This window comes from Martes martes (assembly GCF_963455335.1).
Source record: "Martes martes genome assembly, chromosome: 1".
NCBI lineage: Eukaryota > Metazoa > Chordata > Mammalia > Carnivora > Mustelidae > Martes > Martes martes.
The window spans coordinates 120,000,202-120,015,333 of record NC_137888.1 but is presented as its reverse complement, the minus strand read 5'-3'; the positions used below and the strand labels follow the sequence as shown (position 1 = coordinate 120,015,333).

General features: G+C 41.1%; 2 protein-coding genes across 4 annotated transcripts in view; one reads left to right on the top strand and one right to left on the bottom strand.

The window, feature by feature from the left end:
* The window catches only part of HSPBAP1 (HSPB1 associated protein 1), a 60,177-nt gene extending 56,489 nt beyond the window's left edge, over positions 1-3,688 (bottom strand). The window contains exon 1 of one of the 3 annotated variants that reach the window (XM_080797929.1): positions 3,292-3,688. In XM_080797929.1, the coding sequence (XP_080654055.1) occupies positions 3,292-3,355 (64 nt within the window). In that variant the 5' untranslated portion in view covers positions 3,356-3,688. Of the gene's footprint in view, positions 1-3,000 lie in introns of all 3 variants that reach the window. The other 2 variants (XM_080797930.1, XM_080797931.1) reach the window with 2 other exon arrangements.
* A 736-nt stretch (positions 3,689-4,424) lies between these two features.
* SLC49A4 (solute carrier family 49 member 4) overlaps positions 4,425-15,132 on the top strand; it is a 59,580-nt gene continuing 48,872 nt past the window's right edge. The window contains exons 1-2 of the mRNA XM_080797921.1: positions 4,425-5,195; positions 12,527-12,620. Coding sequence (XP_080654047.1) covers positions 4,853-5,195; positions 12,527-12,620 — 437 coding nt within the window. The 5' untranslated portion in view covers positions 4,425-4,852. The remainder of the gene's footprint in view (positions 5,196-12,526; positions 12,621-15,132) is intronic.

Genomic DNA, 15,132 nt, shown 5'->3' with positions numbered 1-15,132 from the left:
AAAAAGTTAAATACAGAATTATCTTAAGACCTAGAAATTCCAATTTTAGATACATGCCCAAGAAAACTGAAAATATGCTAACACATAAATGTGCATATGAATATTCACAGCAGCATTATAGCCAAAAAGTGCAAACAACTCAAATGCCATCAACCGATAAATGGATAAACAAATGTGGTTACTATACCATGGGATAGCATTAGGCCATAAGAAGGAATGAAGTATTGACACATGCTAAAACACAGATGAACCTTGAAAAGTGTTATGCAGGGACGCCTCGGTGACTCAGTCATCAAGCATCTGCCTTCAGCTCAGGTCATGATCCTAGGGTCCTGGGACTGAGCCCCACATCGGGCTTCCTGCTCAGGGGGGAGCCTGATTCTCCCTCTCCCACTTCCACTGCTTGTGTTCCCTCCCTCACTGTATCTCCCTCTGTTGGAAGGAAGGAAGGAAGAAAAGGAGGAAGGAAATATTATGCAACGTGAAAGAAGCCAGACACAAAAAGCCCCATGTCGTATGATTCCATTTATGTGGAACATCCAGAGTAGGCAAATATCCACAGAGACAGAGAGTAGATTAGTGACTGCCAGAGGCTGGGGAGAGGGTCTAATTGGGAGTGACTACTCATATATACCAGGTTTCTCAGTGTGATGAAAATGCTCTGGATTTATAGTGGTAATGGCTGCACAATTTTGTGAACATACTAAAAACCAATGAATTGTATACGTTAAAAGGGTGAATTCATGGAAAGTGAATACTAAATCTAAAAAACCCTCCTCTTACCCAGCTGCATGCTCAGTATCTTTTGCAACGTATTTCCCTACCTAAATTTTATGCATTCACATATTACTCTGAACCACCTCCTTTTCTTTAGGTTCCTAATTTACATGTAGTTTCTCAGGCTAGAAAATTCCAGAGTTCTAATTTTTTTTTCTCTCAGTTTCAATATCCATCAGTCACCAATGCCAGGCCTTTGTATTAATAATAAAAATGGTTGCCCCTAATGAACATGTAATTCCTTCCAGACACTATGCTAGATGATCCACAATTATCTTTAATTCTCACAATCTATATACATTTTACAGAGGACAAAAAGTGAGGCTTAAAGGGTACCTGTTCTTTAGTCTTTCTCCCTCCCATCTATCCTCTACCCTTCAGGCAGTGATCCTCCTAAAATAAATCTGATCATATTACTTCCTTACCTAAAGCTCTTTAAAGGCCTCCTACTGTCATAAAGTCCAGGCTCCTTAGCTTGGTATAAAGTGCCCTTCACGATCCCACTTCCCTCACCACTTCTAATGCCAGCTTCTTTCAGTCCCTGGACCATGCCATGCTCTTTCTCCTCCTGCCTTTGAATTGGCAGAATTCCCTTATTCATTCACTCAACAAATATGTATTAAGTGTCCACTTTGTGCCTGGGCATTGTACTTGCTGTTTGGGCACATGTGGTGAACAAAACAGATATAGGTCCTGCCCTCATGGTACTTAAGTTCAAGTGGAGGAAACAAAAATAAACAAGTAATTTCAGATTTTGCAATAAGTGAAATGAAGGAAGCAGGAATATCCCTGGTAAGGAGTCAGGGGAAAACTAAAATGAGTTTTAGTTGTTGGTCTGGTAAGAACTCAGGTGGTGACATACTGTGAAAGCTGAAGATTAAGAAACCAAGTACATGAAAACTAGACAAGAGAGGGAAGTGAGTGACAACAGATGCTCCTGGGGACATCAGCAGAGCCCAGACCAAGGATTTCTATAGGCCATGGTTAAGAGTTTGGATTTTATACTAAGTGCAATGGAATTCACTGAAGCATTTTAAGTAAGGGAGTGTCAATTTTTGCTGAATGGAGAAGGGATTGGAGGGCCACAAGATAAAAACGGGATCGCATGGCCTAAAGATATAGCAGTGGTTTAGCTGAGAAATGTGGATGATTTGGACAAGGGCCTGATAGTTAAGGAGGGAAAAAGTAGACAAATTAGATGCAGAATTGAGCTGACTTGCAAGTCATCCACTGAAAGTGAGAAAGAGATGAAGAGAGGATATACAGAGTTTAAGGAACAGTCATTGGAGGAAGAAAGCTCACCAAAGAAACAGCATCAGAGGATCTCAGGCCCATGCTGACTGAATATTCAAGTGGTTGATCATTTTCATTTTATACCGTCATCAATTTGCCCAGGACTTTTTCCAGCAAAATTCAGCCATATAAGTACAGGTGCAAAGGGGACAAAAGGTTGGGTCCATCAAGAGTATGAGTTCTGCCAGAAGAATAAAAGGCAGGGAGGGACAGGGAAATGGTGCATCTTCAAGGGAGAGACCATAAAATAGAACATGCATTATAAACTGGATAAGGGGGTAGAGATGGACAGAAAATGTAAGATTACACCGATGGGAGGTATAGATGGAAGTTCAAGAATTGTATCCTTGGGGCTCATAAGGGAGTTTATAAAGCCAAGAGACTGTGGTCAGACAGGACCAAGTTATAATTGTTTCTTCAACTGAGACTGGTCATTTCCTGCTCTAGACAAACATGACTATTTGATCTCCAACCACAGCCATCCTGTTTTTCTGCTCCTTGTCTTCCCACAACCTCCCAGCACTAACACCTAAGTTCCTTACTAACTCATTCAGTCTTAAAGGCTCACCTCCAACTACTCCTTCCTTGAAGCATTTATGTTTTCCCCAGGGGGATCTCTCCTCCTGGTGACAGCCCTCACCCAACCTGTACTGCTGGTATTATTCATGCTACCGGGTATTAACCACTCTTTTCCTTTCTAGGCCCCTTTGCTCAATTGGAAAAAGGCATTATTATAAACATTCAAAAGTCTCTAGATCTCTGGCAGCAGTACTCAGAACTGTGCCAGGCACGGAGCAATCACTCAATAAATGCTGAGGTCTATGGTACCTGGGCCACCCAACCTCACTGGTCACCTAAGGCAGGATTCCACCAAAATCTAACAAAAGCTCATAATCTCCGTTCATAAAAGCCCCAGATACTTCCATTTACCTCAAGAGTGGGCTCCACCTTCACAAATTTAATTTTAACCCATTCAAACCACCCTTTTGCGTTAATCAGCTCCGGTAGGTGGGAGGATACAGGGACTGAACGATGACCGCAAACCTGGATGCGCCAATTTGAGAAAAGCCACGTTCACTAAAAAATAACAATTTTCTTCACAGTTTAATGCATTGCCGGAAAGACGTAAAATAAGAGCTAGACCAAATGGCCTCAGGAGAGTTGCCAGGAATGAACTGGCACAGGGTTGTACTCATGGTCTGACTTCAGCCTGGCGCCTACCTTCCACCTCTCCAGCTCCAGCCGCAGGGGCCGTTTCAGTGGTCGCCCCCGGGGTGGCTGCCATGGCTAGCTCCGCCCCAACCCAAAAGAGGAGCGGAGTGGGAGTGGGTTCAGAGCACCACCAAAACCCCGACTTTGGAGTCACAGGGCAGGAAGCAGCCGCGGTAGCAACTCCGGATCTCCCCCGGAAGCACCACGCACCCGGCGGTCACGTGACGAACGCCGGGCGGGGCCACGCAGGTTTGTTTTGATTCCCCGGTTGTTGAAATGTCAGCACGTGGTCTCGGCTGTAGCGCTTTGTATCTTCCCCAGACTTTAACCTTCTTCCATCATAGTCTTTTCTAGGATTAGTTTCTGCTCCCCGTCTTTTTGCAGGCAGGTCGTTCCTCTCTGCCTTGCCACTTTCCTACACCCAACAATATTGGAGTGTTAGGGGATGGTTTGCATTCTGTGGGGCTAGCCCCCGTGGAATGGGGCTCTGCCTCCGCTAACTCTGCAGCCGCGCTTACAAGTAGAGCTCAGGCTTCTCTTCCACCCTTCTTGCCCTTCTGGCAGCATCCTGACTCCATCTGGTTTTCGTGGCTTCTGGGGAACACGAACTTCAAGCAAACGTCCTTTAACTGCGTTCTCTGTGACTCATTTCCCGACCCACACAGCCAAATCGTTTGACCTATGGTTTCAAGGACACTAACCGACAGCTGTCAGGCGTCTGGATTTATATAATGAAATAAACAACCGGCTGCCTGATCAAGAGGCCAGCAGCCCCCTACCCTTCTCACTTACTTTTCGTCTGGTCAAAATTGTAATGACTGGAGATGGATCTGAGTCGTTAGGGGCAGAAATCTCTTAGCCTTAACGTATTAATATATTAACATATGCCTATTAATGACAGGCAGAGGGTAGAAAGATAGCTATATCTTTTTTATATATACATACGAATGTCATTGACTAGTTTATTATCTCATTGGGTATGTAAGACAAAAGGTAGCTGATAAAACCAGGCAGTACTCACTGTGAAAAATAAATTATTTTCAAGGGGCAAATCCAACAGCTCAATCTTATCCTAATTTCTAAAGTTAACAATCCAACAAAAATAATAAATGCAATATAGAAGCAAGCAACAGCTTAAGTGACCAGAGGTATCCGAGTTGTTTATTGGACACGTGATGTAAACTTAGGCACTTCCTCCAGCAATCCCAACCTCCTCTTAGCACAGTCTTTTTGGGAGTTTCCTTTTCCAGGGCTTAGTCGCGCTCCTCCCGCCTTTTTGGTTCCTCTTCGTCCTCCCTCAGAGACAGGGGTCTCCCGCCTCAGTTTCCTCTCCAGTACCAGCGAGGTGGGTGCCCCAGTGCGGTACCCCAGCCTCCTCCCAGCTCGCTGCACCTGCCCCGCCTTCCAGCCCCCGGCCGGCTCGCGCGGCGCAGGCGCACCGGCCGCGGCCCTGAGGCCGAGCGCGACCTCAACAGCTTCTGCCTCCGCCTCCTGCGGCCGTATTCGCGCGGGGCTAGTCGGCGGTCACCGAGACCGCGCTGGGCAGAGGCCCCGCGGGCCGCGCGTCGCCATGGGCGCAGGCTGGAGCAGCGAGGAGGAGCGGCAGCCCCTGCTGGGGCCCGGCCTCGGGCCTGCGCCGGGGGCTGTCTGGAGAAGCCGGGAGGCGGCGGCGGCGGCGCTGCCCGCGGCGGCCCCGGGTCCCGGGCGGGTGTACGGGCGCCGCTGGCTGGTGCTGCTGCTCTTCTCGTTGCTGGGCTTCGCGCAGGGCCTGGTCTGGAACACCTGGGGCCCCATCCAGAACTCGGCACGCCAGGCCTATGGCTTCTCCAGCTGGGACATCGCGCTGCTCGTGCTGTGGGGACCCATCGGCTTCCTGCCCTGCTTCGCGTTCATGTGGCTCCTGGACAAGAGAGGTGAGGGGCTCCGGGCAGTGCCGGCCCGTGCGGTCACTCCCCGGGCGAGCCAGAGCCCGCCAGCCGCCGCCCTCGGCTTCGTCTTAAGGGTTATGTGAGGTGACCGAGTGTTGCTGGTATCCCATTCCAGAACAGGAACCCTCTGTCCCCAAAGCGACAAACATGGGGAGGCTTCTTTGCAGATACTGTATTTATGTTTACATCACTGTTGCCCATTATGCAACAGCAGAGATTAAGTGATCTCTAAATGTTCATGTTTTTGCACGATGTGGACATGAGAGCATTCCCGTGCACGTGCTATTTATGTTTTTTACACCTGACCAAAGTGACTGATGCTTTGACTTCAGAGGGATTTGAAGGTGTGGAGGGTAAAAGGTCAGAAAATAGACTGATGATGCCCAGATATGAGGAAGTATTGAGTTGGCTTTGCATAATAGATGACTCCAGCCCAGGGCTTTCGGGGAAACTACATCTGAGTGATTTGATTTCTCTAAAATGGTGCATGGCAGCATTAGAGTGTGTGTTTGTGACTAGGTCGTTGTGTCCGTTGAGATTTATGACTCTCAGATAAAGCGTGCCAGGTGAATGAAGACTCTCTGAGGAATAATGTGGGCAGACGTTTCTCACTTTACCACTTGCCAGTGCGATTCTGTTAGGAGAAAAAAGAGGTCACACAACTAAATGATAAGGCATTGAAGTGTATCACACAGGTATGGGTAAATGATTCATGATCACTGTGATGTAGCTGCTGAAAAAGGAGGACAGTCTGAGGCATAGAAGTATAGCATCAACCAGAAAGAGTTTGATATACTCTAGTGTTTAGTCTGAGCATCAATTTTAAGACCATTGATGAGCTGGAGCACATTAAAAGTTGTGTGACAGGAATAATGATGTAAAAATCATAATGTGTTAGATTAAGGGAAACAGGGTGTGTCAGCCTTCACAAAGAGACTTGAGGCAGAGTATGAAATATGCGAAGGTCAAGTAAAAGAGGAATTAGACTTACTGTGTGTAGTTCTAGAAGGAAGAACTAAATTGAGTGAAGCTACAAAAGGATGTAACTCAAAGCAATAAAGGAAGAACCTTCTAAGAACAAAAAGGTGTAGAGCCCTGGAAGGTATGTCTTGACTGGCATAGAACTTCCAGATAGAGTAAGTACTTTTGCAGAAGATGTGTGCTAGATGCTGAGGAAAGGTTTCTTGTACTGAATGGAAGTTTTCTTTTCTTTTATTTTCTTTTTTTCAATATTTTAAACGTCATTTATTTATTTATTTGAGACAGAGCAAGAGAGAGAGCATGAAGAGGGAAAGGCAGGGGGAGAGGCAGAGGGAGAGGGAGAAGCAGACTCCGTGCTGGCTCCATCCCAGAAACCCGGAATCATGAGCTGGGCTGAAGGCAACTGGTTAACTGTATGAGCAATCCAGAAGCCCCCAGATTGGAGGTCTTTTGTTTGCTTTTAAGCTGGATTTTTATAGATGGTATTTGGATTTCACCAGTTTTTCCACTAATATCCCCCCTCCCCCCGTTCCAGGATTCAGTCTAGGGTTCCAAACTGCAATTAGTTATGATTTCTACTTAATCTCCTCCAGTCTATGACAGTTCCTCTGTCATTCCTTACAAAGTTGGCTAAATTTAGGGGAAAATGTTATTTTGTTCTTTCTTTTTATTTACATTTTTGCCAGGAGCATTTTCCAATATTATTTTCTAAATTTAACCAACCTTGTTTTTATGGTAGAAGAACGTTAATTTTTACCTTTTTTATTATAATTGTATGAACTATCTGGCTAAATTAGGGACTACCTGTTCACTTTATAAAATAAGTTACTTTAGGAGTTCTTCAGTAGTTCCTGTAACCACATAGAGAATTCAATTTTATATTGACCATTGTTTGAAGCAAAGGAAAAGAAATTTTAAAATTCTCTTTTAAGAAGTGGTTTTCCTTTTCAGTAGGAGAAAGCTAATATACTTTCATATATTGGCTGTCCAGCTGCAGATGTCCTGTCTGCATACATAGAAAGTAAGTTCCAACATTCTAAAAGATCTTGCTCCCCAGAGGGTAGATAGTTGTCTGGTCTTCCTGCTGCCATGGGTTCCAGCCAGCTTAGCATAGAAGACTGGTTATTTTCCTAAGATGGGTTTTGTGCCCTCTTACCCATTTTCATTTTTCAGCAGAGATAAAAAAAACAAAACAAAACAAAACAAAACAAAACAACTAGTGAGATAATAGGAGAGCCAAGAGCAAGTGAGCCCTAGAAGCCAAGTGAAGAAAGTTTCAGGGAGATAGTACCTAAATGTGTGCTAAGTACTGGGAAGATAGATTTCACAGAACCTATATTCTAATGAGATTTAGACAACAAACAAAATTAAATATTTAGTATGTCAGATGATGATAAATACTATGGAGGACTATAAAACAAGGCAAGAGAGAAAGAGAGGAGGTCATGATTGAAGAATGGAATGCTTGAAATTGAGATTGTCATGTATGCAGTCATAGTGAAGACAAGGTCAGAGTGTAAACAAGAGAACAGACTACTGAGGTATAGAGTAGAGGACATGATCATAGAACAAGAAGACAGGACTGGGAGGTAGGGATGTTGAACTGATCATTTAGTGGATATCAAAATCACCAGGTTTATGAAAAAGTAGTGTCATAGGGTGGAATAACGAGCCACGACATTTGGAAATGGTGAGGGTGAATACCCTGGAGACAGGTGTGTGGTAGTTTCTAGACAGCTGCAGCAAGGATGTTTTAAGTATGAGAATTAAATATAATTAGATCGATGGCTGTTCTGGCCATGATGGAATATTGGGAACTGGATTTCGGTATAATTTTCAACTAAAAACAAAAAATTAAAGTGTATGAAAGTATATGAAACAAAGTTTTCAGACATTGGACAACAGGCAGGATAGGTTGGTGATCCCTATGAATGTTTCAGCCGACTACCTGGAGAGAATTTCCAGGTATCAATGTAGAGATGGGAAGCCTAGACTGAGTATTGCAGTTTCCCTAGGTTGAGGAGACACTTAAGAATTGCAAGAGACCAACTTAACTAGAATACTTAGGGTGGAGTACCAGAGCGAGAAAAAAGCTTTACAGAAAGCTCTGGATCTATATAGAGTTTCTCTTGAGTCTTCAGCTGATAACTGATCGGCAGATACTTGTGAGCAAAAAAGAACAGGTGAAACAATTCCCAAAGTTCACACAAGGCTTGTAATAGTTCACAGTCCCAAGACCAGAAAGGGAAAAACCTCAAAATGCGTAAGAGGTTGGGTTGAATACTCATAGGGGCATTGCCTCAGTAGTAAAGACAAAAGAACCCTAGGCTAAAGAATGCTCTGGTTTCACCTAATAAAGTGTAAAACTATGCCTCAGAAAGATCAAAAGTAACTCAGCTATATCTCACAATATCATTCACAAACATTTGAAAAAGTGCAAAAAAAAAAAAAAAACAACCCCATCATCCAACGAGGTAAAATTCAGAATTCCTGACATTGAAATAAAAATTTACCAAGCATGCAAAAAAGCAGGAAAATACAACTCATAAAGAGGAGAAAAAACAATGAATAGAAACAGATCCCAAAATGACACAAATGATAAGTTAGTAGACAGGAACATGAAAACAACTACTTTAGATATTCTATGTATGTTCAAGAAGATAGATGAAAGCATGAACATGTTAAGGAGAGACACAGGAAACAAAAAGACCAACATTAAAAGACCAACATTACGTTTCTATAGATGGAAATGCAATCTGACAAAAAAAAAAAAAAAAGGTGTACTGGACAGGATTTAATAGCAGATCAGACATTGCAGAAGAAGAGATTAGTGAACTTGAAGACAGCAATAAATACTATCCAGAATGGAAGCGAGTGGGACAAAAAAGACTACAAAGAAACAAACAAAAACTCCACCAGCATCAGTGAGCTGTGGGACCATTTTAAGTGACCTAATGTACATGTAATTAAGAATCTAGAAGAGACGAGAAAAGGGAAGGGCGTAGAGTAAGATGAGGGTGGGTTCCTCAAATTGGAGAAATAATGGCAAAAAAAATCTGTATCTATAAACCCACAACTCTAAGAAATACAAGAATTCTAGCAGAAGAAACATGAAGAAAACTACACTGAAGCACATCATAACCATATTGCTTAAAACCAGAGAAAATCTTAAAAGTGCTGAGAAAAGAGACCAAGGGAGCAGAGAGCGACAGTGATCTGGAAGTGCTGGGGAAGCAGGGTCATGGGGGGAGAGGTTTTGGTGGGATTAAGAAGGTGAAGAGAACATTTGGAGAAGGGCTTAAGAATGTAGGGATTCCACTGATTCACTGATTGTGAGCCTTCCAGAAGGCACAGTGGCAAGGTTTCAGGAGTTGGGGAAGCTGTAGAGATGAGTTCAGATTAGGGGACATATGAAGCCATATTTGTACAGGGATGACCTGTGAATCTTGGGTCTCCCAGGACTGATGTAGACAGGAAAAACAGGCACAATGTGATTGTTTCTGATGGTTTCCAAAGCCGTTTGGGGTGGCAAGGCTGTGGCTTTTGGGGATATGGAGACTAGAGGTCACCAAGAACAAATAACAGCTCATCTTCTCTACGGTTGATGGAAGTATAGAGCCTGAGAAGAGTCTTACCAGATGAACTTTATAGCTATAATTAATTTCCTATGCATCCAGTATGGAATTGTGTGTGTGTGTGTGTGTGTGTGTGTGTGTTCCAGTTAACTTTGCATCCTGATTTTTTAGACAAACCTGTTGTAGAGATGCCATTCCTGTGCCAAATAAGTTCCCAGCAAAAGGAATTATTTCATCCATGGGAAGGAAGCTTCCTGCAGTGTCTGTGCCTTATTTGAATAGAATTTATTTTTATTTTCAATCATGTTTGGTTTTCTGAAATTGTTCTAATACCTTTCATCAGATGGTTTTTTGCACTCACATCCTAATACTGTAATCACTTGGGATCTATTTATTTACATAAAAGTACTAGATGTCTCATAGGCTTATTTTCCTGGAGTCCTCATACCCCTCCTTCCTAAAGTCAGTTGATGTTATTTTGATTACATGAAATTATAGAGTCCTGCCTTGTTGAGATCAAATGAGATAAAACATTTTATTTAGAATTGAGCATCATCTGGGGTGGGTTAAATAATAATTGGCAACAATTAAAAATAAGCAAGAAAGCCACAAACTGTAACTGTGAGATTGCTTTAATAATCAGCTTTTCACAACTTCTTTATTATGAAATGTATATATTTAGCTGTCATATTATCATTTATTTGATAAAAACTATAATTGCGTAGAAAAATGTGCCAGCCTTAACCAGTAATAATAGGAAACTGGGTTATTTGGACTATATGGTCATAAACAATGCCTCACTGCTTACTTGGTGATTGCTTGCCTTAATTATAAACCAAATACTTAGGAAAAAAATAAATATCATGTAGAAGGTAAAGCCTTATAGTCCCAAATCTGTAACGTTTTAATCAGTATCTCATAAGATACCCCATATACCCTTATAAGAATAACATTTTGCAAGTTTAGCATATTTATGACCATGGAGTGTACTTTTTTATTAATTATACTCTATTTCCCATGGCTATAATGTGGGTTTAAAATTTGCATTCTGTTAGTAGAAGCAGTAAATGAGCAGTACGTATGCATTACTTCTTACTGAGAAGCACAATTTTCTATGATATTCCTTCTGCCAAATTCTATTAATCATATTCAAATCATATGAGAATATTATAAAGCTAACTCAGTTCATATCACAAATTATCCTCAATGTGGCATGTGTGTGCCTGATCCAGATCTCGAGTTTATTTTCCTTGCTATGTTTAATCTGCATAATTATAGTTTTGTTGACTTTCAATTTCCTTGGTTAAGAAACAGAATTCAGCTGAGTGAATTTAAAGATCTTACTGGCTTTATTTAACGATTCACAAATTGGGCAGGATCTCCTCTAGCATAAAGAAAGGAGTTCCAAGGGCTGTACAAAATGAAAGACTTTTACAGGCACAAGGGACCGGGAATAAGGAAGTTATACTAGCAAAAAGTAGACTGCTGTGGCAAAGTCATTTTCCTTTAGGGGCTTGGAGGGGGTCTATCAAGCAGATCGCCTCACTAGCACTGATTGATTAGAATAGTGTTCCATTTCTGGGAGAACCAAACCTGTAATTAAGTCAAGGCAGTTTGGTGGCATGAGGGTTAGCATGAGCAACTCCATTTTGGGCCTGTTGTCTTACTTTAACACCTTCAAGTAGAAAAGCCCTTTGAAAACCAAAATGCTTAACTATCTCACCTCTGTCAAAAAGAGCCCTGGGGAAAAAAGAATAATTTAGATTTTAAAGTTTGCATTTAGTCTATTCACTATGAAATGGTTTCAAGGAGGCATTGAATTTGGGAGAAACTGGAAGAAATGTTGCCACTTTTCCCACATGCTCAGCATGAGCCACCTGTGTGATGTGACTGCCGCAAATAGATGGCATTAGTGTAGGAGTAACAGAAGCGTAGCTTTCCAGCAAGTAGGAATGTATAATCCCATTATATTACTCTGCCATAGCTAGAATATTGTGTCTATTTTTGATTACCTTATTTTAATATTTTTTATATTGTCTTTTACCTTGTTATCCATGTGACCGACCCCTGGCACACATTTTTAAAATAATTGATTATATTTGGGACAGAAAGGGAAATGCTACTTGGTCCATATTATACAGTCCTAAGCCATGCCTTTTTTTTTTTAACAGTATCATTCTATAAATTGAAAGCCATCTGATAAGCAAGAAAAATAAGAAGACCATTGTTGTATTCACAATCAAAGGTTTCTAAAGGACCACCTCATTTAACAAGCATTAGCTTGTCCTGATTATTAGATAAAATACAAAATTGGCCAATTATCATTTTTCAAGAAAATTTAAAGCCATGACCTTTCTACCTTAAGAAACTATTTAGGGGCAGTTTAGAGTTTTTGCAGCTTGCATTTGAAAATTAGAAATTTCATATTGGAAGTAGAAAACTAAAATACCTAGTCCTTTAAAATTATTTTTTGTATTTTTTACTGTTATATGTGAACAAAACATTGTAGCCATTCATTTTGAAAAACTGTATCTAATGGAGCTTCTTCCTTGATTTGATCATTCAAGTTTTCTATTAATGTTAGAATCATTTCATTTTCAGCATGGAGAATTTTTTTCCCTATGTGTGGATTTTTAGCAAAAAGTTAAAATATTAGAATATAATATAACTGTAATTGAATAAAAAATCTCTACTCTTAACACTGGACTTCACATGAAAAGAATATGAAAATTACCCAGATATTTTTTTGTTTCCCTCTAGGTCTTCGGGTAACTGTGCTTCTGACATCCTTCCTTATGGTTTTGGGAACTGGTCTAAGATGCATACCTGTATCAGACTTAATGCTTAAAAGAAGGTAAATCCTATAAATAACTTACATTTTCTCCCACATTTTTCTTCTCTTGTTATGAATATATATGTTTGATTATAAGCTTTTAGTAAACGGTTCTATTTTTTTAAATAATATTTTTAAAGATTTTATTTATTTGGGAAAGAGAGAGAGCACACAAACAGGAGAGTGGGGAGCAGGCTCCCGGCTGAGCAGGGAGCCTGACACGGTGCTGGATCCTGGGACCCTGGGACCCTGGGACCCTGGGACCATGACCTGAGCCAAAGGCAGACGCTCAGCTGACTGAGCCACCCAGGTGCCCCTAAACGGTTCCATTTTTAAGAGGATCAGTAGAGGGTCATAGTTATATTAGCATTTATTTTTTCCCTACATGATTAATTCAGTGCACATTTCTTAATTGTCATATGGAAGATGACTGCACTAGTTTTTGTGTAAATAAAAAAAGAGCAAGTTAATCTTCATGCTGTATAGGAGCTGTAATAACCACAGGAAAATAATGGTGTAACATAAGGAAGAATGATGTAGCTAATGCAGCAGAAGAGGTACAAAATTGTCCTGAGAGACTGAGAGAAGTTTTGGCGGAGGGTATCAGAAAGAGTTCATGAAGGAGGTGATAATTAAAGTAGGCATTGAAGGAAGAATAGACCTGGGATTTGATAACGATAGGGAAAGAATATTGCAGAGTAGAGGAATGACAGGAACAAAGACATGGAGGCAGGTAAGCATAGGCCTCTTCGGGATGGTTAGCTAGCTGCATCTGTGTACAGCAGCATGTTCACTCCTGGGTCTGTGGATTTATTCTTAGAGGCTACAAGTTATACAAAGATTTTAAAGTTTTGTTTTCCTTTTGGTTAGAATATTAAAAATCATTTTACCCCTAATAATCCGTAATTAAAAGATACTTTTATTGACCAGAATGTCATTTTCTTACATTAGTGTTTCTCAAACTGGGGTCCTTGGATATGATCTTGAAAGTCATTGAAAAGTTTTTCCTCTTTTAAAAGGACCCATAAATTATTCAAGTTTGGGAGACACTCATCTATAGGTTAAGGTATAAAAATGGGATGTAAATAGATGAGTTTAGAAAAGGTTATCCAGATTATGAGGGATCTTGATGCCATTAAGATGTAGAATTGTGATTCTGCGTGTATCTTGATGTAGAATTGTGTTTTCCTCACAGGGTAGTTGTGAGCCACTTAAAAATTAAGTGGCTCACAGCAGCAATAGGATCTAACCTGTGTTGGGTAAACTACTGATTTGAGGTATGTGGGATTGATTACAGAAGATAGAGGTAGCTGGGAGGAGACCAGGAAAGAAGTGAGAGCCCAGACTGGAATCATTTTCTGTTTATTCATTTATCAGTTCACTTGCTGAACAAAATTCACTGAGCTCCTACTGTGTGCCAAGCTCTCTTCTGGACATGGGGAACACAGCAGAGAATACCAAAGACAGATCCTTGCCTCTTGGAGTTTACATTCTGGTTGGGGAGACTGGCACTAAACTAGATAAATAAATAAAATATGTACTGTATTATGGAGGAAAAAATAAAATAAGAAAAAAAGATCTGAAATGTCAGGGGAGGGATGGTGAAGTTTCAGAAAGAATGGCCAAAAACGAACAAACCAACCAACCAAAACAAAAAAACACCTTACTGGGAAGATAACTTTTGGGGGTCATGCATTATCTGGGGGCCAAGCCATTCCAGGCAGAACAGCAAGTGTAAAGTGCTGGAAGGAAAGAGCTCTCCTGGCAGGCAGGCTGGTGTGCCTGGAGCCAAGTGAGACATGAGAGGCTTCGTGGGAAGGGTGATAGGAAATGAGATCAGCACAGTTATGGGGTGGTGGTGGGAGTGTGAGACAAGATCCTTGAAGACCTTAGCTATTTCTGAGCTAGGAAACCACTGGTGATTTTGAGCTGAGGAGAACCCTGGTCACAAGCTGCTTTGTGGAGAACAGATTGAAGCTGGAGGTCAAGGGCAGGAGTAAGAAGACCAGTTGGGGAGCCAGTGCAATAAATCAAGTGAGAGATGATGAGTTTCTGGAAAGCTAGTCTTCATCTCCTATCCTTTTGAGTGAGGTTTTAACAGGTAAGTTTCATTATTGTGTTTGAGATGTTCTTAATTTTTCAAACATATGGCAACCAGTTTTAAAATACAAATTTCAGTAAGCTTAACTTTAATAATGCATTCCTTTAAAAAGCCCATTAATGTTTTTATTAGCTCTTCTTCTGTTTTGAGCCATCCATACTGTTCTCTCTAGTCTTATTTCCCTTTATATCCTTTCCAGATATAAAACTCCAACAGTACTAAAGAATTGAGTCTCCATCTTGGTAAAGAAGGTGATATAGAAAAGAAGTAGAGCTCATAAAGAAATGTAAACAAAGATAGAGGAGATGAAAGAGAATTACTAAAATAAAGAGTTCAGAGAGATTGAATCTTTGATAAAAAGAGGGTATAAATTGAATTTTCAATCCTTGCGTGTTCATCTATAAAGAATGTAGGAATATTATCCCTTTAAAA